At 40.9% G+C, this 27,617-nt stretch overlaps 2 protein-coding genes and 1 non-coding gene across 3 annotated transcripts in view; 1 reads left to right on the top strand and 2 right to left on the bottom strand.

The window, feature by feature from the left end:
- LOC110518414 (NACHT, LRR and PYD domains-containing protein 1b allele 3) overlaps positions 1 to 27,617 on the top strand; it is a 309,469-nt gene that overhangs the window by 2,568 nt on the left and 279,284 nt on the right. The window lies entirely within an intron of this gene.
- On the bottom strand, positions 3,797 to 7,574 carry LOC110518415. Its single transcript, XR_005036804.1, has 5 exons — positions 6,431 to 7,574; positions 5,871 to 5,998; positions 5,617 to 5,767; positions 4,881 to 4,907; positions 3,797 to 4,719 (listed from the first exon to the last, which is right to left on the bottom strand). It is a non-coding gene; the product is annotated as an uncharacterized LOC110518415 (transcript).
- LOC110513591 lies at positions 11,710 to 25,631 on the bottom strand. Its single transcript, XM_036948904.1, has 11 exons — positions 25,598 to 25,631; positions 22,690 to 23,417; positions 21,584 to 21,689; positions 21,212 to 21,444; positions 21,054 to 21,112; positions 20,733 to 20,947; positions 15,753 to 16,003; positions 15,333 to 15,458; positions 15,053 to 15,194; positions 12,414 to 12,440; positions 11,710 to 12,035 (listed from the first exon to the last, which is right to left on the bottom strand). Exons 1-11 carry the CDS (start codon positions 25,605 to 25,607, stop codon positions 11,758 to 11,760), a joined length of 2,175 nt encoding a protein of 724 aa, XP_036804799.1. The 5' UTR covers positions 25,608 to 25,631; the 3' UTR covers positions 11,710 to 11,757.

Here is a 27,617-nt window from a genome sequence, read left to right as displayed (position 1 = left end):
TTAACCAGACTTGAGATAATCAAATCAGCGGCTTCCAAATAAACATTTAATGAAAAGTATCTTAAAGGAGCAATCTGTGATTTAGTAGAGCTGGGAATTTCCAGGGACCTCACAATACAATACTTCAGTGCCGATACGATATGTATTGCGACAAAAATATAAATGCAACATGGAAAATGTTGGTAACATGTTTCATGAGCTAAAACAAAAGAACATCACACAACATAGAAGCTTATTTCTCAAATGATATGCACACATTTGTTTACGTCCCTGTTAGTGAGCATTTCTCGTTTGACAAGGTAATCCATCCATGTGACAGGTTTGGCTTATCAAGAAGCTGATTAAACAACATCATTACACAGGTGCACCTTGTGCTGGGGACAAAAGGCTACTCTAAAATGTGCAGTTTTGACACACATTACAGATGTCAAGTTTTGTGGGTGCGTGCAAGTGGTCTGCTGACCGCAGGAATGTCCAACAGCATTTTATGATTGTTTCTCGGCCATAAGCTAACTCCAAAGTCGTTTTAGAGAATTTGGCAGTACATCCAACCGGCCTCACAATCGCTGACGAAGTGTAACCATGCCAGCCCAGGGCCTCTACATCCGGTTTCATCGTCTGAGACCAGCCATCCGGACAGCTGAGAAAACTGATGAGCATTTTTGTCTGTAATCGAGCCTTTTTGTAGGAAAAAACTCATTCTGATTGGCTGGGCATGGCTCCCCAGTGGGTGGGCCTATGCCCACCCATGGCTGCGCCCCTGCCCAATAGTGAAATCTATAGATTAGAGACTAAATAATTAATTTCAGTTGACTGATTTCCTAATATGATATCAGATATTTTATACACCAGTTTTGTGCTCAATAAAGAATTTGGGAATTGACTCCCATTCAACTCATGAGATTAAATTTAAATTGGCCACACCACAGGATGTAGAATCTGAATGAGTGACAGGAAGTGTAATTTTATTTATTGAATATTTGAAACGTACAATATGTGAAGCCGCTCAATAACTACAGTCCAACAGATTCCCATTCAGAGCGACACACAGAAGCATCCAGGGTCAATACCCTGCTCAAGGGCATGTTGACCGATCTACCACCAGGCCAAGAAACGTGGAAGTATCATTTAATTCAGTGTAATTCAAATACATTTGACTCAGTCACAGAACATGAGTTTCATTGAATCTGACAGGTCACACTTCCAGAAACCAAAGAATATATCACTTTTCTCTGGAAACAATGTTCATATACTCTATTAACATTAGTACTTAGAATAGACCATTATATTTCCACCAACCATTTCATTTGTTTGGCTTTGTCTTGAAGGCTTTAGGGTAAATTTGTGCATTAAACTAATGCATTGTGGGAAATGTATTTCCCCCATATTGAACAACATTTAAGTGATTAATGAAATATAACTACAGGTTTCGTTTTCCTTGTTTTCATTCATTTGAAGAGTTTGTCCTGAAAATCAATTGTTTCATCAATATTTTATATGCATGTATATAACATGTTTGGTATTTTATTTACAAGATGTATATTTGTATAGACTACAACTATAGAATCGAATAGGCATTTGAATATTACTGAATTCAACTCTATTTCCTTGAATTGCAATTCGGTATCCTGCTTATTAATTCAAATTCATGAGCCATTCTAAATTCAATTCTGAATTGACCACAAGTCTGTTATACACTACAGTACATATTTCCCTGAGTGAAATGACTCCCTTACATTCAGGCTGATTAAAGCTGGAATCCTTAATGGTTAAACAGCCACGTCCATTTGAGATATTACAAACAAGCTACTGTAAACAACAACGTTTTCCCCTTGAACGTCCTTTTATGCTCAATAGAGGAGCACAATATTCACTTTAATGATTTTTACCATGCTACGAGACGCTCCGTTGCTAGGCAACAGAAACAACTGGTGGGGCGGACAGTGGGGCTGCTTCCCCCTGCTGCTGATGTACAGTATTTGTAATCTCAATTGAATTGAGGGAGATTAAATAGATTCATGCAATTACAAAACACTATAACAGATATTTAAACACTACACAATATGACATCTTTCCCTGAGAGTGAAATGAGTCCCTGAGATTCAGCCTGATTAAGTCTGTAATGGCAGAGAAGTCAAACATAAAGGACACAGTCCTTATCTCAAGAGTTGCTCCTATTTCTCCTGATCAATCACAAAAGGAGACTAGTCCCTATTGTTGGAAAATAATGTCAGTACATTTTAAAAGATGCTCTTAACCGTTATATAAACATATACTCTATATCTAAACAGAGATATACAGTGGGGAGAACAAGTATTTGATACACTGCCGATTTTGCAGGTTTTCCTACTTACAAAGCATGTAGAGGTTTGTCATTTTTATCATAGGTACACTTCAACTGTGAGAGACGGAATCTAAAACAAAAATCAAGAAAATCATATTGTATGATTTTTAAGTAATTCATTTGCATTTTATTACATGACATAAGTATTTGATCACCTACCAACCAGTAAGAATTCTGGCTCTCACAGACCTGTTAGTTTTTCTTTAAGAAGCCCTCCTGTTCTCCACTCATTACCTGTATTAACTGCACCTGTTTGAACTCGTTACCTGTATAAAAGACACCTGTCCACACACTCAATCAAACAGACTCCAACCTCTCCACAATGGCCAAGACCAGAGAGCTGTGTAAGGACATCAGGGATAAAATTGTAGACCTGCATAAGGCTGGGATGGGCTACAGGACAATAGGCAAGCAGCTTGGTGAGAAGGCAACAACTGTTGGTGCAATTATTAGAAAATGGAAGAAGTTCAAGATGACGGTCAATCACCCTCGGTCTGGGGCTCCATGCAAGATCTCACCTCGTGGGGCATCAATGATCATGAGGAAGGTGAGGGATCCGCCCAAAACTACACGGCAGGACCTGGTCAATCACCTGAAGAGACCTGGGACCACAGTCTCAAAGAAAACCATTGGTAACACATTACGCCGTCATGGATTAAAATCCTGCAGCGCACGCAAGGTCCCCCTGCTCAAGCTAGCACATGTCCAGGCCCGTCTGAAGTTTGCCAATGACCATCTGGATGCTCCAGAGGAGGAATGGGAGAAGGTCGTGGTCTGATGAGAGAGAAAAAATAGATTTTCGGTCTAAAGTCCACTCGCCGTGTTTGGAGGAAGAAGAAGGATGAGTACAACCCAAAGAACACCATCCCAACCATGAAGCATGGAGGTGGAAGCATCATTCTTTGGGGATGCTTTTATGCAAAGGGGACAGGACGACTGCACCGAATTGAGGGGAGGATGGATGAGGCCATGTATCGCGAGATCTTGGCCAACAACCTCCTTCCCTCAATAAGAGCATTGAAGATGGGTCGTGGCTGGGTCTTCCAGCATGACAACGACCCGAAACACACAGCCAGGGCAACTAAGGAGTGGCTCCATAAGAAGCATCTCAAGGTCCTGGAGTGGCCTAGCCAGTCTCCAGACCTGAACCCAATGGAAAATCTTTGGAGGGAGCTGAAAGTCTGTACTGCCCAGCGACAGCCCCCAAACCTGAAGGATCTGGAGAAGGTCTGTATGGGGGAGTGGGCCAAAATCCCTGCTGCAGTGTGTGCAAACCTGGTCAAGAAGAAACATATGATCTCTGTAATTGCAAACAAAGGTTTCTGTACCAAATATTATGTTCTGCTTTCCTGATGTATCAAATACTTATGTCATGCAATAAAATGCAATTAATTACTTAAAAATCATACAATGTGATTTTCTGGATTTTTGTTTTAGATTCCGTCTCTCACAGTTGAAGTGTACCTATGATAAAAATAACAGACCTCTACATGCTTTGTAAGTAGGAAAATCGGCAGTGTATCAAATACTTGTTCTCCCCACTGTATCTAGATCTGGTGTTCAGCCAGTACAGCTGTCCAGTACAAGTCAGATGTTAAGTCTCACATGTTGTTGTATGAGACCTGTCCAAGATGATTCAACATTCACCATGTTCCAGATAGAAATTAAATCATCTTGTTGTCTATAGCCAGTGTACCAGAGTAACACAGGTAGGTTGTCTGGTAGACAGTAGCCCTGATCTTGTAGTCTGTAGCCAGTGTACCAGAGTAACACAGGTAGGTTGTCTGGTAGACAGTAGTCCTGATCTTGTAGTCTGTAGCCAGTGTACCAGAGTAACACAGGTAGGTTGTCTGGTAGACAGTAGTCCTGATCTTGTAGTCTGTAGCCTGTGTACCAGAGTAACACAGGTAGGTTGTCTGGTAGACAGTAGCCCTGATCTTGTAGTCTGTAGCCAGTGTACCAGAGTAACACAGGTAGGTTGTCTGGTAGACAGTAGCTCCTCAAAGTGCTGATCTGTCTCTAAATGTTTTGATATCTTCTGAGGTTGTATCCATGGTTACCTCTCAGACTGTCTGCTCTTCCAGGTATTCGACCAGGCAGGGATCTACTTCCTTCAGGACCTGGTAGAAGTGTTCCTGGGCGCGAGCCCCCTTCTTTACCACCATGTCCAGCAGGGCTTGGTTCTGTAGGGTCTTGGTGGATTTACTGACCACCTCCTCCCTCATCAATCAGAACCCCACGATCCTGGAGACGCAGGAATATGGGCTGTAAGAGCCCCAGGCGAGTCTCTAGAGACATCCTGTTTCTTCTGATGAAGGCTCTGCCAGGGGGGGTAGAGGGGTTGGCAGTAGGGGCTGCAGGGGAAACAGCTGAAACTGGGAGGGGGAAATGATGTATTAAAACACTGTCTAGGGTGATAGGATACTGTCCAGTTAACTTTAGTTTGTTATTGAGAGGTTTATAATGGTGATGAATCTCTAGTTTGTTATTGAAAGGTTTATAATGGTGGTGAACGTCAGTGGAAGGTCAACAGTACCTGTAGAGGGGACATCCGTTGGTGAGGCTGAGGATGAAAAGAGAAGGTGTTTAACTATCTGATGAAAGGTACATTCATTAAAACCAACCATAATCATATGTACATATCTACAACATGTAACAGTGATACTATCAGAGAACTACAACATGTAACAGTACTACTATCAGAGAACTACAACATGTAACAGTGATACTGTCAGAGAACTACAACATGTAACAGTGATACTATCAGAGAACTACAACATGTAACAGTACTACTATCAGAGAACTACAACATGTAACAATAATACTATCAGAGAACTACAACATGTAACAGTACTACTATCAGAGACCTACAACCTGTAACAGTACTACAACATGTAACAGTAATACTATCAGAGAACTACAACATGTAACAGTACTACTATCAGAGAACTACAACATGTAACAGTACTACTATCAGAGAACTACAACATGTAACAGTGCTACTATCAGAGAACTACAACATGTAACAGTACTACTATCAGAGAACTACAACATGTAACAGTACTACTATCAGAGAACTACAACATGTAACAGTAATACTATCAGAGAACTACAACATGTAACAGTACTACTATCAGAGAACTACAACATGTACCAGTACTACTATCAGAGAACTACAACATGTAACAGTACTACTATCAGAACTACAACATGTACTAGATCTGCTGCTCCTGGTCTGACTTCATTTGATTTGATCTCTGAATGTCTGTTACCTGGCAGCCAGACAAGTCTGTTCCATACAAGTTCATCACCTTCCTTTTCTTTCAGAAGCAGATCAACTTCTTTAACTATAGTTTGTAAGAACAACTGAAATGTGGGGTAGTAGTAGTTTTCATAGGAATCACATTTCACAAACTCTGCTTCCTGAAATCAAGAGACATTACTAGTCAGTGAAATGATAAGTGAGAATGAAATGAAAAATGGCAGTAATAAAAAAATATTTTATTCAAATATATCCCAGATTTACTTTTGGTTGTATTCGATGTCCATCTGCAGAATAAGTGGAGAGGGTGTATTCTTGCTTCGGGGTTAGTTTACACTGAGAAGTTGTTTGAATTTCTCTAATTCCATCCCTTTTTCAATCACCTCCCGCACCTTGAAAGGACCAACAATAGACAGGTTAGTTGTGCTTCAAAATAACCTTTTTTTTTCAGAGAATGTGAGTAAAAAAATACATGAAGTTTGAGAATAAAGCAATAAGATGAAAAAGGTCAGCAGATGGAATTCAGTCTAACTTGCTACTTGTTCCTTGCTACTCTCCATAATGGTTTGATTACATGTTTGGCCGTTATGCTAGCATTACATTCCCCATTGTGTGTTTGATTACATGTTTAGCCGTTATGCTAGCATTACATTCCCCATTGTGTGTTTGATTACATGTTTAGCCGTTATGCTAGCATTACATTCCCCATTGTGTGTTTGACTACATGTTTAGCCGTTATGCTAGCATTACATTCCCCATTGTGTGTTTGATTGAATTCCTGACAGATAGAAGTGTTTTTTTAGGGTTGTAAGGTTCCAGCTCACCTCTTTTCTCACAACATTACTGGGAAGCAACAACACATTCAGGATGGACCTCTGTTCAGGGACAAACGGTTGGTAGAATATCAACACAAGCCCCTGGATAGGGGAGATGGGAGCATCTTCTTCATGGACGATGCCATAAGCAGAGAATCCAGTGACGTTAATTATGATGTGTGTTTCTGTTAGAATAAGGCTGTAACGTAACAAAATATGGAAAAATTCAAAGGGGTCGGGAATACTTTCAGAATGCACTGTATGTGTATTACTATCATTGGCTTTACTTGTAGCCTAAAACAATTATACATCCACACAAATGTGGCACTAAAACGTATTGATATCAATGTAGCCTATGGACTGGCCTAAACAGACAAAAGGGGAAACCAGTATCTTTGATACAACTTCAGGGATCAACACAGTCATAACTGTGAGAACGCAAGTGCCATATCTGGTCACTTGATGGAAAAATGTTTATGTGATTTAAGTCGCAAAAGTTTACTAAAGTTAACTACAATGAAGATTATAACCTTGCTAGGAATTCATAGGATATTAAAGCGTTATGAATTCATAGCAAGATAAACATTTATCCAGACATTTTATCCCGCTTCTTTGGTTGAGTCAATCTTCTGTGTTTCTGTACGTGAAACGGATACTACTACTGTACTGTACATATATAATATATTTATCCATGAAATAATAGCATACGCTGTCTTCCTTAAACTATATTTCTTACCATGGATGGGTCCGTTTTCAGTCTACTTGTTTCCAACCGTCCAGCCCATCCTTCTTCTTCGATGAGGTTAAAACGACGGTTGGCAACCAGTACATGTTGCACCACAGGTAGGCTGGACACATTACATTTTTGTTTTGTTTTTAATAAAAACGAGTCCATTGCATCCGCCGTGGAGCCCAGTTTCATAATATGACTATATTTCCCAGCTGCTTGCCGTCATTTTGTAGTAATCATGAAAAAACAGGCCTCATTTTAGGGCATTTTTCCTCCTACCAGCTCCTATTAGTTCTATTGAGCACTGTGGCACCAACTCGCCTTCCGAAGGTTCTATTCCCAGCTTATTGTTCTACGTCACAATGCCTACTTTACTATTGTTGTTAATGATACCTGCTCACGTTGTTAGTTCAAAGGTAAACAACTGAGGTCATCCCATTGTTTCCTATGGGGGAAATATAGGCATGTCTGTCTATTTCGCCAAATATCTCACAATGTGTAAATTTAGATTTTTTTCCAAGTCGGACGCCATTTTAATCATGAGAATCTCCTCTTTGTAATTATGTAACGAGCGAGCTCGTTTTCATTTTTTCACCTACTTTCTCATTTCGCAGACATAAAGCACAGTTGACAACATCGAGGTGCGGATGTTTCTACACAAGTTGTTTTTTCCCCCAGTTTCGTCCGACGAACGGATTGTAGTGGTAAAATAAAAAGTGAGATTTTTTGTTGTGCCATTTAGGCGAAATGAAATTCTAAGCATCACTCCAGTCGAAACAGGCTCTGCAAACGTTCGAGCAGTACTGTCGGGAGAGGAATGGTTAAATGGTTAAAAAACAAACAAATCTCACTTAAAGGGAATGTTTCTGATTACAGGGGAGGGGAGAGCTAAGGTTAAACATTCTTCTCCAAAGACTGAATATCGTTTCTAGATAAATAATTACTGTTGGAAATGCTTGTTCTCAATGCATCAGTCATGTTTGGACTAAAACAAGTCAGTTCAATAATGATGATGATGGTGGTGGAGTTGATGATGATGATGACTGCACTTTGGGACCTGTGACCACAATAATATCATGATAACAGTTTTCCTTAATTCAATGAAATGAAGGATTTGATGAATGAATGGATTAGATAAATATGTTAATGATGTGAGAATGTTAAACGCTTAAAAAATACCTTAATATACTAATGCAGTGTATCCTACTATAAATCAAATCAAATATTTATTCATCACGTGAACAGGATACAGTGGGGTGTAAATGGCACAGGGAAATGCCTACTTGCCAGCTCCTACAGTTGAAGTCGGAAGTTTACATACACTTAGATTGGAGTCATTAAAACTCGTTTTACAACCATTCCACATATTTGTTGTTAACAAACTATAGTTTTGGCAAGTCGGTTAGGACATCTACTTTGTGCATGACACAAGACATTTTTCCAACAATTGTTTGCAGACAGATTATTTCACTTATAACTCACTGTATCAGAATTCCAGTGGGTCAGACGTTTACATACACTCAATCAAATTCAATCAAATGTATTTATAAAGCCCTTCTTACATCAGCTGATGTCACAAAGTGCTGTACAGAAACCCAGCCTAAAAACGTAAACAGCAAGCAGAGCAGGTGTAGAAGCACAGTGGCTAGGAAAAACTCCCTGACAGCGCCAGCTGTGCCATCAGAGTCCCTGGGTTCGCGCCCAGGCTCTGTCGTAACCGGCCACGACCGGGAGGTCCGTGGGGCGACGCACAATTGGCCTAGCGTCGTCCGGGTTAGGGAGGGATTGGTAGGTAGGGATGTCCTTGTCTCATCGCGCACCAGCGACCCCTGTGGCGGGCCGGGCGCAGTGCGCGCTAACCAAGGTTGCCAGGTGCACGGTGTTTCCTCCGACACATTGGTGCGGCTGGCTTCCGGGTTGGATGCGCACTGTGTTAAGAAGCAGTGCGGCTTGGTTGGGTTGTGTATCGGAGGACGCATGACTTTCAACCTTCGTCTCTCCCGAGCCCGTACGGGGGTTGTAGCGATGAGACAAGATAGTAGCTACTACAACAATTGGATACCACGAAAATTGGGGAGAAAAAGGGGTAAAATAAAAAAAAAAAAGGAAAAACTCCCTAGAAAGGCCAGAACCTAGGATGAAACCTAGAGAGGAACCAGGCTATGAGGGGTGTCCAGTCCTCTTCTGGCTGTTCCGTGTGATGATATTTTTAACAGAACATGGTCAAGATTTTCAAATGTTTATAGATGACCAGCAGGGTCAAATAATAATCATTACAGTGGTTGTAGAGGGTGCAACAGGTCAGCACCTCAGCACACTAAGTTGAGTGTGCCTTTAAACAGCTTGGAAAATTACAGAAAATTATGTCATGGCTAATTGACATAATTTGAGTCAATTGGAGGTGTACCTGTGGATGTATTTCAAGGCCTACCTTCAAACTCAGTACCGCTTTGCTTGACATCATGGGAAAATCAAAAGAAATCAGCCAAGACCTCAGAAAAAAACCTTCACAAGTCTGATTCATCCTTGGGAGCAATTTACAAATGCCTGAAGGTACCACGTTCAACTGTACAAGCAATAGTACTCAAATATAAACACCATGGGACCACGCAGCCGTCATACCGCTCAGGAAGGAGACGCTTTTTGTCTCCTAGAGATGAACGTACTTTGGTGCGAAAAGTGCAAATCAATCCCAGAACAACAGCAAAGGACCTTGTGAAGATGCTGGAGGAAACATGTACAAAAGTATCTATATCCACAGTAAAACGAGTCCTATATCAACATAACCTGAAAGGCCGATCAGCAAGGAAGAAGTCACTGCTCCAAAACTGCCATAAAAAAGCCAGACTACGGTTTGCAACTGCACATGGGGACAAAGATCATACTTTTTGGAGAAATGTCCTCTGGTCTGATGAAACAAAAATAGAACTGTTTGGCCATAATGACCATTGTTATGTTTGGAGGGAAAAGGACGAGGCTTGCAAGCCGAAAAACACCATTCCAACCGTGAAGCACGGGGGTGGCAGCAACATGTTGTGGGGGTGCTTTGCTGCAGGAGGGAGGGACTGGTGCACTTCACAAAATAGATGGCATCATGAGGCGGTACAATTATGTGGATATATTGAAGCAACATCTCAAGAGATCAGTCAGGAAGTTAAAGCTTGGTCGCAAATGGGTCTTCCAAATGGACAATGACTCAGTTACACCAGCTCTGTCAGGGGGAATGGTCCAAAATTCACCCAACTTATTGCGGGAAGCTTTTGGAAGGCTACCCGAAATGTTTGACCCAAGTTAAACAATTTAAAGGCAATGCTACCAAATACTAATTGAGTGTATGTAAACTTCTGACCCACTGGGAATGTGATGAAAGAAATAAAAGCTTTAAAAAATCATTCTCTCTACTATTATTCTGACATTTCACATTCTTAAAATAAAGTGGTGATCCTAACTGACCTAAGACAGGGAATTGTTACTAGGATTAAATGTCAGGAATTGTGAAAAACTCAGTTTAAATGTATTTGGCTAGGTTGCATACTTTTTAGCCAGTAGTTCTAAAAGTAGGACCCAGAGCCAAAAGTGGTCCCCAAAAATGTCATAATACCTCACATTTGTGAAGATATGTTCACCACGTCATTGCTCTCTCTCTCTTTCTGCTGTGTTTGATTATTGCTAGCTGAATCTCATTGTCTGGAACTCAAATTTCTAGGGGCTGGCCCACATGGGGGTGGAAATGTAGGGAAAATGGCACAGCACAGCTTCCAGAAAACTTTCAAAGTAGGCATTTCACACATTGACACATCTTAAGGATCGGACCCTTTTTTCCAATTTTCGCCTAAAATTACATACCCAAATCTAACTACCTGTAGCTTAGGACCTGAAGCAAGGATATGCATATTCTTGATACCATTTGAAAGGAACCACTTTGAAGTTCGTGGAAATGTTGAATTAATGTAGGAGAATATAACACATTAGATCTGGTAAAAGATAATACAAAGAAAAAAACATGCGTATTTTTGTACCATCATCTTTTAAATGCAAGAGAAAAGCCATAATGTATTATTCCAGCCCAGGCGCAATTTAGGTTTTGGTCACTAGATGGCAGCAGTGTATGTGTAAAGTTTTAGAATGATCCAATGAACCATTGAATTTCTGTTAAAAATGTTGTATCAAGATTGCCCAAATGTGCCTAATTGGTTTATTAATACATTTGGAAGTTCATAACTGTGCACTCTCCTCAAACAATAGCATGGAATTCTTTCACTGTAATAGCTACTGTAAATTGGACAGTGCAGTTAGATTAACAATAATTAAAGTTCTCTGCCAATATCAGATATGTCTATATCCTGGGAAATGTACTTGTTACTTACAACCTCATGTTAATCACATTAGCCTACACTAGCGCAACTGTCCCGTGGGGAAGGGGGGTCAACCACATGTCACAGTAAGGTATTTTGTAAACTGTGCATTATTTGCATTTTAAAAGCTCTTAACTATTTTCACTCTTTGGCGCACAACCCCAAAGTTATCATGTGATGTTGAGGCTGGGGGGGGGGGGGGGGGGGGGGGGGGGGCGATCAGCTTTAATATTGTAGATAGTTTATGGCATTCAGACCTGTTTTGTCAACTTCTCCTTTAACTCCTCAGCCAGGTTGTTCCGACCCATCTTCCTCAGGATCTCCAGTGTGATCTTCACAGCTCCCTCATCACAGTAGCTCTGTACCATCCTATCCACTGTGAACAGTCTGTCAGCATCCTCCAGCTGGCCCTCTGAGATGGAAGGAAATTCCTCCACACCCTTATTAATGTACCACTGAAATTTCTTCAGGTCGCCTCGGCCCAGCTCTTCCAGAATGTCAAGCAGCAGAAAATGAACATTTTTTGTCCCTGGACACAGAAAATAAACATATGAAACATAACTAAACAGTCCTGACGGATCAGAATTCTGCTTTTGTTGATGTATGTAAACAACAAGTTCCCTGTTGTGTTTCTTGATGTCATCTTGCTGAGTCTACCTTTAAAAATTGTAATTGAATTAGGAAAGAAGTGGACGGCACATAACCACAGGAGTCGACGTGCAACCGAACAACTATTTCATAATTGAAAAGGAAAAAGGTGCAACAACTCAGCATGAAGTACCTGTTTTCTTTCTATCTTTAGGAATCTAAAAAGCTACATTATTGTGTTTACTGTAAAAATCTGCTATTAGGGAACTCTCCTCTAACGTAATTAAATATCTTGGGGAAGATAGGAAATAATATTTACCTGCTGTAGCGCCACCTGGTGGTGTAACTGTGGATAAAAAGAGGCCTTGATTACACATGCTCCTCAACAAATTGTCATTGACAGACCATGAATATCATTAAAAAGTGGGTATATACACAGTGCATTCGGAAGGTATTCAGATCCCTTGACTTTAAAAAAAGTATGTTACAGACTTGTTCTATTTTTTTACCTCATCAATCTACAAACAATACCCCATAATGACAAAGCAAAAATGGTTTTTTAGAAATGTTTGCAAATGATACTATTTTTAGTGCTATACATCTGTACTGTCAATTTCTCTATTTCCTTTGTTAATGTGAACTCTTTTGACCAAAATTGTTTATTGAATTGCATGACCTCATTTATATAGTGTCCCATACAATAAGGGGATCTGTTGTACCTATTATGTCGGAAAAAGTCAGTTATGAAATCCTTTGTCTTAGTTAAAAACAGGTTGTCATCCAGTAGGCTTTGATTACATTTCCAATATCCTTGCCCACGTGGAAATTCTGTGAGAGTAATGCGGATGCCAACTATTTTATGGTCCGACTGCATTCTGCTCCAAATCAAATTTGTTTTTACTTTTGGTGCCAGCGCAAAGGATACAAGGAAGTAATCAAGACGACTAGCTTGATTAAGCCTCCTCCATGTATATCTAACTAGGTCTGGATTTTTAAGCATCCATATATCCACTAGTTCTAATGTGTCCATGATACTTGTGATATCCTTAAGTGGATGAGGGTGATGGTTTGTAGTGTGATTTCCTTTACGGTGAAGAACTTAAATCCGTGTTATAATCTCCCACCATAATAATAGGATCGATCGTATGTTGCTTGTGAGCTTGATAGATTGTTATAAATATTTTTCAAAGAAGTGTGGATCATCATTATTTGGACCATATAGATTAATGAGTAAATAAAAAAATACATATTGTTCATTGCAGATCTATTTGGACAGTTATCCTTTTTAGATAAAACTATACAAAATATATTCACGTCACCAAATAATTGATTAAAACACACTGTTTCGCAATGAAGGTCTACAGTAGCCTCAGCAGCACTCTGTAGGGTAGCACCATGGTGTAGCCGGAGGACAACTAGCTTCTGTCCTCCTCTGGGTACATTGACTTTAAGACAAAACCTAGGAGTCTCATGGTTCTCACCCCCTTCCATAGACTTACACCATAATTCTGACGACTTCCGGAGGACGTCCTCCAACCTATCAGAGCTCTTGCAGCATGATCTGACATGTTGGTCATCCAATCAAAGGATCAGAGAATGCATCCAGTACTGAAAAGCGTAATCTACCGTTAACTAGCTAGTACTGCAGTGCATAAAGTGTGGTGAGTAGTTGACTCAGAGAAAGAAAGGCAGTAGTTGAACTTAAATAGTATTCCTCTCTGTTTGAGTTATGTTAGCTAGCCAGCTAAGGCTATCCAACACTTTAACTCTTGCAAGGGCCCACCGATGTAACTGCTAAACTGCTTCCTGTACACTGCATTGCATGATTGAACACATGGATTGGATTGTGGGTTTACCAACGCTTTAGTTATAGTAGCTAATATGTTGACTATGATGTTAGCTAATATGGTGACAACGATGTAGGCTGTGTGTAGCGGTTATGGTATGAAGTTTTGGCTTTAGTTGGAGAGGTTTTTATAATTTTTTTTGCTGTTTTTCAACTGATGTTGTTTACTGAAGTCCACAAGTGAAGGGAAAATGTGAAAGGAGGAGAGCGCATAGATGCAAAGTGAACTGCTATGAAGTGCACTGTGTGGCCGGTGATCATTCTGTTGTTTCTGTTGCAAAACGTTTCGTTCTCCCTCATCTTAAACTGAAGCGGCCGCCACCGGTTTTCACATTCGGATCAGAGTTGTTGGACAGTTTTAGTGTTTTGGGAAGCGTCATTTGTTCCCAGAACCTAAAGAAATGTTTTATGAATTTTTAAACAACGTAAAAAATATGTTCTGGGAACATTCTTGCAACATCAGGCAAATGTTTTTAACTGGACAGTTTTTGTGTTTTGGTAACATATCTCGTCATGTCCACACAATGCTCCCACAACCTAATGAAATATTGTGGGAATACAGACAGAAGGGGAAACCCTGACATGTCACAGGGGATATAAAGCTGAAGCATCCGTTTAGAATGTTCTCACCACCAAATATGGTAGTGAGAGAAGAAGTCCAGTCGTAGGTAGTGGGAGACGATGGATCAAGGTGAAACTGGGCTGATATTCTGCACATTTTCTCATTGATTAAATATCTGATCTCAATAAATGTTTCTGTCCCCCAAACGTAAATGTGTTACAAACACAGTGCATTACGTTTTATATATTTGACGAATTGACAAAGTAAAATAAATGTTTTTGAAGGAGTTCAAGGTTGAATTGAGCACACACACACACTTAACGGAGATGGCGGTCCCTGACGGAAATGTGCAAATACATGCTACAATGCGCAAAAGGATCTCGCTAGCTCGTGCTTGGCTCTGCCCACCTTCTTACTTGTTCTTCCCACTATGCTTAATTTGCTCCCCCTGTAAACAACACAGATGAACTATCTTGGGTTACTTATGTGGTGGGTCCACATGGTCCATCCAAGTTCATTTGATTGAATTTGAGTTTAGAATTTCTGTTACCTGGAAGCCAGACAAGTCCGTTCCATACAAGTTTATCAGCTTTATTTTCTTCCAGAAGAAGATTCACTTCTTCAACAACAGGTTTAATAAACAACTGAAATGTGGGGACGTAGTTTTCATAGGAATCCACAAATTTTGCTGGCTGGAACAAAAAAAAGGAACATTTCATGAACGGATTTCTGAAATAGGGACATTAAAATCAGTAAAATGATAAGTTAGAATGAAATTATGCATTATATAGTAATAACAAATGTATTATTCAAATACATCTCAGATTTACGTTTGGTTGTATTGGATGTGCATCTGCAGGGTTAGTGGAGAGGGTGTATTCTTGCTTTGGGGTAAGTGTACACAGAGACGTTGTAAGAATTTCTCTTATTCCATCCCTTTCAATCAACTCCCGCACCTTAAAAGGACCAAAAATATACAGTTAAATTGTGCGTCAATAGGAATAAAAATGCACTTGATTATTTAAATGATTGCAGGGAATGTAAGGTAAAACAATATCTGAAACTCAAGAATAAATAATGGAACAAACCACTAAATAAGTGAAAATATGTATTTCAGTCAAACATGTTGTTGCAACTCTCCTCATTTTTTTTGCCGTTATGCTAAAACAGCATTACATTTCCCATTGTGTGTTTGATTGAATTCCAGCCTGATAGAAGTGGGTTTCTAGGGTTGTAGGGTTCCAGCTCACCTCTTTTCTCACAACATTACTGGGAAGCAACAACACATTCAGGATGGACCTCTTGCCAAGTGGTTGGTAGAATAACAACACATGTGCAAGTATGGGGGAGATGGGAGCATCATCATCTGTGACATCACCATAGGCAGATAATCCAGTGATGTTTATTATGACATGTGTGTCTGTTGTCTCATGGGGGGGGAGAAACTCAATGATGTCATCATCAGTCACATGGGCTACAGACAGGAAGTCACATCCACCACCTGAAGAAAGATAACATTCTGAGCTTTCTCTGATATAAGCTACTACTACGATAACAATGACAAACAAGGTATGGCAACAAATGATCAGAGTAATCTTGTTTAGGGAAGTCTAAAGCATGAAACACACAGAGAATCTTATTGCCGATAGGTACTTATCACAGTGGGAGGCCGTTCCTTCTCTTGCTAGAACAAAACCAGTACCTTCAGCGTGCCAACCCAGTAGAAGCTGTAGAGTTAACTTGCAATTCTACACATTTTGCAATGGGGATAGAGAAAATGTTTTAGTGTTAAAGCAGGTTTGCTGCAATTCTACATATTTGTCCACGTGGTGGAGAGAAATGTTTGCAGTTTGAGTGGGAGTGACTAACAAAATCAATGGGGGCCCCCAGTTCAGTAATTCGATCAAGTTTAGATAGCTGGCTAGACTAACTTACAAATCAAAAAGATTTCAGCTTACATGTGCTAATTGAGTGACTGTCAGTGTCAGGGCCTTCCCCGGGCTCCCCCTACGGCAAATAAGATCATGCCTCCATTCTGCTCCTCCCTTCCTATAGGCAAAAACTTAAAACAGGAAGTACCCGTAGTAAGGACTGTTCAACGTTGGCACATAGGGCGCACCGATTTGTCTCACCTCGTTAGTCAGTATGTGTTACACATGTGCTGGTTGCCATCTCGTTAGTGTGAAGGGGTTTCACCTGTGTTGGCCCAGGTGCTATTTAAGAATGGCTGGCCCAGTGCTCTAGTTGTGTAGAGATATGTGGAGGGTTAACACATTTAGTTGGCTCTGCCTATTTTGATTTCTAGACAAACAATAGTTTATCTGCTCTTTCCTGTTTTCATTATAATCCACTTTTTGGTTTGTGTCGTGTCTAAGTGTGGGTTTTTATTTTGTCTACCTATTCTTGGGCAAATTTAGTGGGTGCTCATGGTGGGTGTCTTTTAGATTCCAGTTGTTGTTGTTGTTAGTCAACTTTCATTGGACACCCCCATGAGTGTCTTTTAGAACCCCACCTGTTTTGTTTTGGTTGTTGTCAGTTACTCTTTGTTAGTTCCCCCTTCTGTTTGAGTGACATTATTTGGGTTTTCTTGATGGGGAATGTAACAGAGATATGTTCCAGGTTGCTTCTGAGAATAACATTGACATATGCACTGCTTGGTGACTGAGTTTATCAGGTCATTTATAAGATATTTTGTAGTCATGTTGCGCTAGTTGAAACCATTTTTTTTAATCAAACGCGCCAAATAAATGGACATTTTGGAGATATAACGACGGAATTAATCGAACAAAAGGACCATTTGTGATGTTTATGGGACATATTGGAGTGCCAACAGAAGAAGTTCTTCAAAGGTAAGGCATTAATTAAATAATTATTTCTGACTTTTGTGTCGCGCCTACGGGTTGAATTCTGATTTTCATGTGTTGGTATGCGCTGCCCTCAGATTATCGCATGGTTTTCTTTCGCCGTAAAGCTTTTTTGAAATCCGACACGGTGGCTGGATTAACAAGAAGTTCAGCTTTAATTTGGTGTATTGCACTTGTGAAAGTATGAAAGTGTAATATTTTTAATATTTTGGGGGGAATTTGGCGCTCTGCCATTTCACCAAGTGTTGTCAAATCGATCCCGTTAACGGGATTTGAGCCTCAAGAAGTTTTAAGAAACATAAGTGTTTCAAAAAAAGATACGTCAAAATTGTTAAAAAAAATATTTAAATAATTAAAGAGCAGCAGTAAAATAACAATAGCGAGGCTAAATACAGGAGGTATCGGTACAGAATCAATGTGGAGGTTAGATACAGGGGTACCGGTACAGAGTCAATGTGGAGGTTATATACAGGGGTACCGGTACAGAGTCAATGTGGAGGCTAAATACAGGAGGTACCGGTACAGAGTCAATGTGGAGGCTAAATACAGGAGGTATCGGTACAGAGTCAATGTGGAGGCTAAATACAGGAGGTACCGGTACAGAGTCAATGTGGAGGCTAAATACAGGAGGTACCGGTACAGAATCAATGTGGAGGCTATATACAGGTGGTACCGGTACAGAATCAATGTGGAGGCTATATACAGGTGGTACCGGTACAGAATCAATGTGGAGGCTATATACAGGTGGTACCGGTACAGAATCAATGTGGAGGCTATATACAGGTGGTACCGGTACAGAATCAATGTGGAGGCTATATACAGGTGGTACCGGTACAGAGTCAATGTGGAGGCTATATACAGGGGGTACTGGTACAGAGTCAATGTGGAGACTATATACAGGTGGTACCGGTACAGAGTCAATGTGGAGGCTATATACAGGTGGTACCGGTACAGAGTCAATGTGGAGACTATATACAGGGGGTACTGGTACAGAGTCAATGTGGAGACTATATACAGGTGGTACCGGTACAGAGTCAATGTGGAGGCTATATACAGGTGGTACCGGTACAGAGTCAATGTGGAGGCTATATACAGGGGGTACCGGTACAGAGTCAATGTGGAGGTTATATACAGGTGGTACCGGTATAGAGTCAATGTGGAGGCTATATACAGGTGGTACCGGTACAGAGTCAATGTGGAGGTTATATACAGGGGGTACCGGTACAGAGTCAATGTGGAGGCTATATACAGGGGGTACCGGTACAGAGTCAATGTGGAGGCTATATACAGGTGGTACCGGTACAGAGTCAATGTGGAGGCTATATACAGGTGGTACCGGTACAGAGTCAATGTGGAGGCTATATACAGGTGGTACCAGTACAGAGTCAATGTGGAGGCTATATACAGGGGGTACCGGTACAGAGTCAATGTGGAGGCTATATACAGGGGGTACCGGTACAGAGTCAATGTGGAGGTTATATACAGGTGGTACCGGTATAGAGTCAATGTGGAGGCTATATACAGGTGGTACCGGTACAGAGTCAATGTGGAGGTTATATACAGGGGGTACCGGTACAGAGTCAATGTGGAGGCTATATACAGGGGGTACCGGTACAGAGTCAATGTGGAGGCTATATACAGGTGGTACCGGTACAGAGTCAATGTGGAGGCTATATACAGGTGGTACCAGTACAGAGTCAATGTGGAGGCTATATACAGGTGGTACCGGTACAGAGTCAATGTGGAAGCTATATACAGGGGGTACCTTTACAGAGTCAATGTGGAAGCTATATACAGGTGGTACCGGTACAGAGTCAATGTGGAGGCTATATACAGGTGGTACCGGTACAGAGTCAATGTGGAGGCTATATACAGGTGGTACCAGTACAGAGTCAATGTGGAGGCTATATACAGGGGGTACCGGTACAGAGTCAATGTGGAGGCTATATACAGGGGGTACCTTTACAGAGTCAATGTGGAAGCTATATACAGGGGGTACCGGTACAGAGTCAATGTGGAGGTTATATACAGGGGGTACCAGTACAGAGTCAATGTGCGGGGGCACAGGTTAGTCGAGGTAATTGAGGTAATATGTACATGTAGGTAGAGGTAAAGTGACTATGCATAGATAATAAACAGAGAGTAGCAGCAGCGTAAGATTCAAGATGTCCACCATTGTTCCTGTACCCAAGAAAGCAAAGGTAACGGAACTAAATGACTATCGCCCCATAGCGTTCACTTCTGTAATCATTAAGTTCTTTGAGAGGCTAGTTAAGGATCATATCACCTCCACCTTACTCCACCTCCACCTTACTCGACAAGTGTCTGTGGGTTTTTGCTCCTCCTTGTACTTGATTGATGAATTAAGGTCACTGATTAGTAAGGAACTCTCCCTCACCTGGTTGTTTTGGTCTTAATTGAAAGGAAAAAACCTGCAGACACTCTGTGGAATGAGTTTGACACCCTAGACCCACTACAAATTGCATAACACCCCAACAGATTCACAGTTGACGCCATCGCTATGCACACTGTCCTATCCCATCTGGACAAGAGAAATACCTATATAAGAATGCTGTTCACCTTCAACACCATAACTGAGCTTGTGGGAGGTGAGGGTCCAGGCGGAGTGGTGCCAGGAAAATAACCTCTCCCTCAACAAAATGAGACAGCAAAGGGAGCACACCCCTATCCACATCGACTGCTATCCACATCGACTGGGCCGCAGTGGCGAGGGTGAAAAGCTTTAAGTTCCACAATGATAATATTACTGACAACATATGCACATCACTGACAAGGCACACTGCCTGCCCTCCAGAACATCAACAGTACCCGGTGTCAAAGGAAGGCCAAGAAGATCATCAAGGACCTCAGCCACCCGAGCCACTGCCTGTTCACCCCGCTACCATCCAGAAGGCAAGGTCAGTACAGGTGCATCAAAGCTGGGACCAAGAGACTGAAAAACAGCTTCTATCTCCAGGCCATCCACAGTAAAACAAGTCCTATATCGACATAACCTGAAAGGTCACTCAGAAAGGAAGAACCCACTGCTCCAAAACTGCCATAAAAAAGCCAGACTACAGTTTGCAACTGCCTATGGGGACAAAGATCGTACTTTTTGCTAATCTAGACCATAAAGTAAGCAACACACACCAACTTGCATTGCCAAACAATGCTACTGCCACCTGGTTTGGAGAATTTTAACGCTGAGTGGCTAACAACTTCAAGGTCTTTGCTATGTGAACACAAAAGAGATTGACTGTTTGTAGGTGCTAAGTGCTGTTGGCAGGCAAACGTTTGACAATCCTACCTGCGTGTCTGAGCTACAACATCTTTCATTAATGAACATTGCTTGAAATGATTACTCACAAGAATGAATTTGACAGTGTGGGAGGTGTAGTTGACAGACAGACTTCTGAGGACAGTCGATGTTGAACAGGGGTCCTGCAGGCCTCTTTCCACTCTGGGATAGAAGCTTCCTGTCCCAGTGGACTGTCCTATAGAGCACCTCTCCTTCTCCCTCCATCCTGAACACCAGGCCTGTTATACTGCACTGGAACAGACCTGCACTGGGGCACTGGAACCTAGAGGAAACAATGGTGAAGAATGACATTTTAATTACATTCCCTGAATATGACTTGAAAAATGAGGCATTGTCCTTACAAACTATTATTGAGGAAAAAACATTACCGGTATGCTCCCTTGCCCTCATGATTATAGATTTCTGGTTCAAAGGTATTGGAAACCATCTACAATGTAAAGACAATAGATTTGGAATAGTTTGAAGAGTAGTTGAATATAAACATATTAACTGGTCTTTCTTGCTTTCTTTCCAGCCACGGTCTTACCATGGGAGGGTCAGTAGTAAACAGGCCCTGGTTGACTCTTCTAATCTCTGTGATGGTTAAATTCTCCATTGCATCAGGTAAGCTGTTAGAAAGATGACCTCTGACACCGTCCTCGCTCTCCTCTTCCAATGTCCCCTCACTAGAAAAAGGCCAACTGTGAGAGCATGGCAAGGGAATGGATGATCCTTTCTGTTTTGACAAGGTTGGATCACTGTATTCCAGGAGAAGAAAATCTGCACAGAGAAAGTGTAAATATGTCAGCCAAGTGTGACCCACTTCTTCAGGCAGTGGAGGAGCATATCATCATTCAAAGTTATAAAGCTGGTGATACTTCAGTAGACAATATCACAACCCTTTGGACTGATTACATACCCACTTCTCTGTTGTATTCTTCTTCATCATCATCTTCCTCTTTTCCTTCTTCTTCCCTTATGCATATTTCTGCCATTATCAGGATCTCATCTGGACAGCGGGTGGCCTGAACATAGACAGAATTAGTAGTCTGAACACCATTTTCATGAATACATTCAAACAAAGTTAAACATTAATTCAATGAAGCAAACATTTTTATCTTGTAAATAAAAAGTTCATACATGTGTATTATATTAAGTCAAGATTCTATACTGAAATTGATTTTACACATTACATGGCAGTGGAGGCTGCTGAGGGGAGGACGGCTCATAATAATGGCCAAAAGGGAGCAAATGGATGTGTTTGATGTATTTGATACCATTCCACTAATTCCACTCAAGCCATTACCACAAGCCTAATGAAAAGGAATAGTAGCCAAGCTCATTTATGACTCTCTCATGATAAAGGATGGATATAATATACTTCATATTTAATCTTTATCTAACTAGGCAAGTCAGTTAAGAACACATTCTTATTTTCAATGACGGCCTAGGAACAGTGGGTTAACTGCCTTGTTCAGGGGCAGAACGACAGATTTTTACCTTGTCGGCTCGGGGATTTGAGCTAGCAACCTTTCTGTTACTGGCCCAACGCTCTAACCACAAGGCTGCCGCCCCTGTACATACTTGGTACAGTCATCTATTATAAGCCCGCCTTTGCTCATATCTCATTGGATGATAGACCAATACGTCAGGGTGGAACATCAAATCAGTCAAAGCCTGAAGTCACAATTTGTTTTACTTCATTGCTTATTATAGTTTGTTTGACATTGACAGCATCATCGACTGCCGACTGACTGATCTTCAAATCACTGATCTACAAAAAATAGAAAAATAACTAGTTTCATCTACAAACCATTATTGTTTGTGGATCAGTAAGTCACAATTTACTCACAATGCAAAACAGATTTGATGCGCTCGAACACAGCCTTTATCAACTCTGAATTAATTAATTAATGATTATTTGGCAAAATCTCCCTCTGAAAATCAATAGCTTTCTCAATTTCAATTCATAACAGAAAATACAGCGAGGAGAATATCTATAATAATATGTTAAAAGTTGTCTACCTCAGATGATACAGGATTGCTGGCAAACCCGGGGGACACAGAGGTGTGAGGATGCTGAAGCCCAAAAGTGGGATAGAGGGGCTCAGTGAATATGGTCTGGAATGTGTGCAGGTGGGTCATCAAGCCAGAGTAGACCTTGTAGAACGACAGAGTGCCGGTCAGCCAGTCCAGAAACACTCCTACTCTGAGGCGTGGAGGGGAGGAGGACTGGTCTCTCTGGGGTTGAGGAGGGGAGGAGGACTGGTCTCTCTGGGGTTGAGGAGGGTTGATGAGGCGTGGAGGGGAGGAGGACTGGTCTCTCTGGGGTTGAGGAGGGTTGATGAGGCGTGGAGGGGAGGAGGACTGGTCTCTCTGGGGTTGAGGAGGGTTGATGAGGTGTGGAGCATGTATTGTAGTATATTGACTATTGTGGAGGGCACCGTAATGATTCCCACGGCAGATCAGACTCCAGGACTTCTTATTGTATCCAAATTCACTGGCAGAACCATCTCCTTTTCTACTGATGCCTTTACATGTCACTCCAATGTCAGCCAGCCCACTGCACTCTACCTCCCAGTAACAGCGCCCAGTCAGACCCTCTCTACACAACACCTGGGTATAGTGATCAAATCTCTCTGGATGATCAGGATACGGCTGCTCCTCTTTAACCCTCTCCACCCTTCTGTTCCCCTCAGACAGAGAGAGGTTTCTGTGTGCTGTGTTTGGGTCCAGTGTGAGATCACAGGCATCTGCAGACAGGAGTAGAGGTTTAGGAGAGAGTTGGCTGGATTAGACCAGTGTTTGTGCCGAAAACAAATGATATCTAATGCCTCAATACTACAATATGTTTAGTAAACTTTCTCTAAATTCTATCACACATTGTGTTTTAAGGAGTATTTTCAGATGTTATTGAATGGACAGTGAAAGCCCTAGTCAAAATACTCTTTAGGAATAGTGACTTTTCCAATAGAATCCGATTGGATTCTCACAATACTATAGGATTTTGGACACCTTTATCAGAATCCTATTGGAATCCTATTGGACTAATTTTTGTCCCCATTTGGAATCAAAAAGAATCCTATTGTCCCTTTAAGAATGACTGATGACATCACAGCTACCACAGGCTTGCAGTGTTAATTAACTACCAAGTTCAGCTTGCCGCCTGTGGCTGTGCAGAGAATCTCTGGTTTTCTAACATTATCATTGTAACAGTTTTTAGATATTTTGATATTTAATCAGGATCCCCATTAGCCGCTGTAAAAGCACCAGCTACTCTTCCTGAGATCCAAATGAAACACGACATAATACATAGTACATACATTTAAAATGTCAGACATAGCTTACATATCAGTACATACACACAATATCTAGGTCTAATACTTAGTACAGTGCAAATTACAATACAAGATATATAAAATGGCTGTGTCATTCATAATCATTCATATCGATTTCAATTTGGAATCAATAGAGCGGGGGCAAACGTGTAAGCGCTGTTAAAACTAACATTATTCAAAGGCTACAGTGAGTCTGAGATTAATTTGTATATCACTGGTTAGAAAATAATTTGCTGAAGACAGTCCTCTAAATTCTATAATGTCCAATGAAAGTTTTCAGAGGCTGCCAAAACGGGGCAGGAAACAAATCAGGTGCTTTGTTATTTAACTACAACGAATCACAACCCTCCATAGAATATCAACAATGACAAGGGTTGGCTGTTATTTAACTACAACGAATCACAACCCTCCATAGAATATCAACAATGACAAGGGTTGGCTGTTATTTAACTACAACGAATCACAACCCTCCATAGAATATCAACAATGACAAGGGTTGGCTGTTATTTAACTACAACGAATCACAACCCTCCATAGAATATCAACAATGACAAGGGTTGGCTGTTATTTAACTACAACGAATCACAACCCTCCATAGAATATCAACAATGACAAGGGTTGGCTGTTATTTGAGTGATAGTTTGACTCGCAAGCCCATGTATTTGTTGTGAGGCCAGTGACTTTTATACAGATAGCGCCCCGAATTTGCCTTGCCATTTGGGTTTCATAGTAGAAGTCGTAAAACCGCTGGCGAGTATGTCAAAACCAATGATATTGATCTGTTTTAAGCAATCGATTTTGTCAATGTGATTACTATAAACATTTATACTAATCTGAAGTAAAAAGGATGTGTAATTACCCTCAATTTGAAGTGGTCAAATCATGAGGTTGTGTAATGTATCACATACTGTCCACGTACAGGAAATTTACGGAAATAATCTTAAACAATCTAATATGTTGCTGTATTGGACAATCTCACAGCTAAATGTGGCACTGAAACCTGATCATTTATGTTAAACTGCAATCAAGACCAGTAACCGGAGGAACAGTCTTTCCTCAATGTCTCTCCGGAGCACAGTCTCCATCTCTTCACGTACTCACACCAATGATAATTCCCTGAGGTTCTCAACCTGTTCAACACACCACCACAATATGGGAGTAATACAATCCTATCAGATTTTGGAACAGTTCCTTTGACCTCCTAGGGATTCTTTAATTTTATAGTATCCTATAGGATTCCAACACCCAAATCCTATCAGATTTTGGAACAAATCCTATAGGATAGGTTCCAAAATCTGATACAATATTCTATTGGATTCTAAATAAGATTTTTGTATTAAAATCCTTTGGATTTTTTGGACTAGGAAGAGAATGACAGTTGGGAAAGACAGAGAGAGGTTGTGTCAAAGAGCAGTAGGCCAGATTCAAACCTATGCTGACATGGTGTTCAATCAAATCTGAATATAGAACCCTAAAAATATAGATTAAAAAACAATGTGTGATATAAATGTTTTAAGAAAATAGTATAATAAAAGACAATAGAATACAATAATTATATTTCATAAAATGATATTCCAGTTCCTTATCACCCTTACATTTCTTCATCAGCTGTGGTTTAACCCAGAATTCTTCATTATGGTCCACACTGTGGGAGAGACAGAGGAACAGACAGAGTGAGTGACACACAGCCTGTATGCTGTCTAGTCTAGCCTGTATGCTGTGTAGTCTAGTCCAGCCTGTATGCTGTGTAGTCTAGTCCAGCCTGTATGCTGTGTAGTCTAGTCCAGCCTGTATGCTGTGTAGTCTAGCCCAGCCTGTATGAAGTGTAGTCTAGTCCAGCCTGTATGAAGTCTAGTCCAGCCTGTATGAAGTGTAGTCTAGTCCAAAAAGGTGACAAAGTAAGAGCTCTACACCATAGCCATACCTAGCTGTTCTTAGAACAATAAGATAAATGCAATCTTCAATCAATCAATTACAAGACTGTTTGTCATTCTGTTTTGGTCTGAACTCAAAGGAGGTGGTATAAATGGGAAAGAAAGGCACTAGAAATATATGGTTTTCACAGTAACTGCACTAACTTGAGTTTCTCCAGTCTACAGTGTGGATCCTCCAGTCTAGCAGAGAGCAGCTTCACTCCAGAGTCTCCTGGGTGATTGAAGCTCAGGTCCAGTTCTCTCAGATGGGAGGGGTTTGACTCCAGAGCTGAAGCCAGAGAAGCACAGCCTTCCTCTGTGACTCTACAGAATGACATCCTGCAGAGAACAGAGTTAGGGTAAAACACATCAAAGTATAACCTTTATTTGGTAACATTATTGAGCAATACAAAATCTCTAATGGACACATTATTCTAAAAGGGACAGTCTTGTTATATAAGATGGATGGATTGGAGTAATTCAGGTGTTTAGGGTATACTTTCTGAAGGAATGGGCCATGTGGCTATTCTGACTCAGCAGAATATGGTCAGTGAGTATAGCAGTATAATATATTTAAAAACTCCTGTTGTGTAACAATGTTTCTAAGTACTGACCTCAGTGTCTCTAGTTCAGTGTGTGGATTCCCCAGTCCAGCAGAGAGCACCTTCACTCCTGAATCCTTCAGGTCATTATTACTCAGGTCCAGCTTTCTCAGGTAAGAGTCATTTGAGCTGAGAACTGAGGCCAATGCTTTATAAAACCACTCAGTGAGTTCACAGCCAGCAAGTCTGCAACAGTGAGAACCATTTTATGAAAGTATATTTATATATAATACTTGATAATACTATACTACAAAGAAAGTGCTACCTAACATTTTTGGGAGGAAAGGTTTGATATGCATTCATACCCAAAGCTGAATGTTAAAACCGTATTATATATTAGTATTATTGTCCCATACACCAGATAGGTGCAGTGAAATGTGTTGTTTTACAGGGTCAGACATAGTAGTGTGGCACCCCTAGAGCAAATTAGGGTTAAGTGCCTTGCTTAAGGGCACGTTGACAGATTTGACACCTTGTCGGCTCAGGTATTTGAACCAGCAATCTTTTGGATACTGGCCCAACTCTCTAACCTAAGCTATGCTAATGACCAACTCTCTAACTGCTAGGCTAATGACCAACTCTCTAACCGCTAGGCTGATGACCAACTCTCTAACCGCTAGGCTGATGACCAACTCTCTAACCGCTAGGCTGATGACCAACTCTCTAACCGCTAGGCTGATGACCAACTCTCTAACCGCTAGGCTGATGACCAACTCTCTAACCGCTAGGCTAATGACCAACTCTAACTGCTAGGCTAATGACCAACTCTCTAACTGCTAGGCTAATGACCAACTCTCTAACCGCTAGGCTAATGACCAACTCTCTAACTGCTAGGCTAATGACCAACTCTCTAACTGCTAGGCTAATGACCAACTCTCTAATACTTATTTTCCACCATAATTTGCAAATAAATTCATAAAAAATCCTACAATGTGATTTTCTGGATTTTTTTTCTCATTTTGTCTGTCATAGTTGAAGTGTACCTATGATGAAAATTACAGGCCTCTCATCTTTATAAGTGGGAGAACTGCACAATTGGTGGCTGACTAAATACTTTTTTTCCCCACTGTATATATCGTCCTACTTTGAAGGGGTAAGAG

This window comes from Oncorhynchus mykiss, chromosome 17 (assembly GCF_013265735.2).
Source record: "Oncorhynchus mykiss isolate Arlee chromosome 17, USDA_OmykA_1.1, whole genome shotgun sequence".
Taxonomy (NCBI): domain Eukaryota; kingdom Metazoa; phylum Chordata; class Actinopteri; order Salmoniformes; family Salmonidae; genus Oncorhynchus; species Oncorhynchus mykiss.
This window is presented reverse-complemented; position numbering and strand designations above follow the sequence as displayed.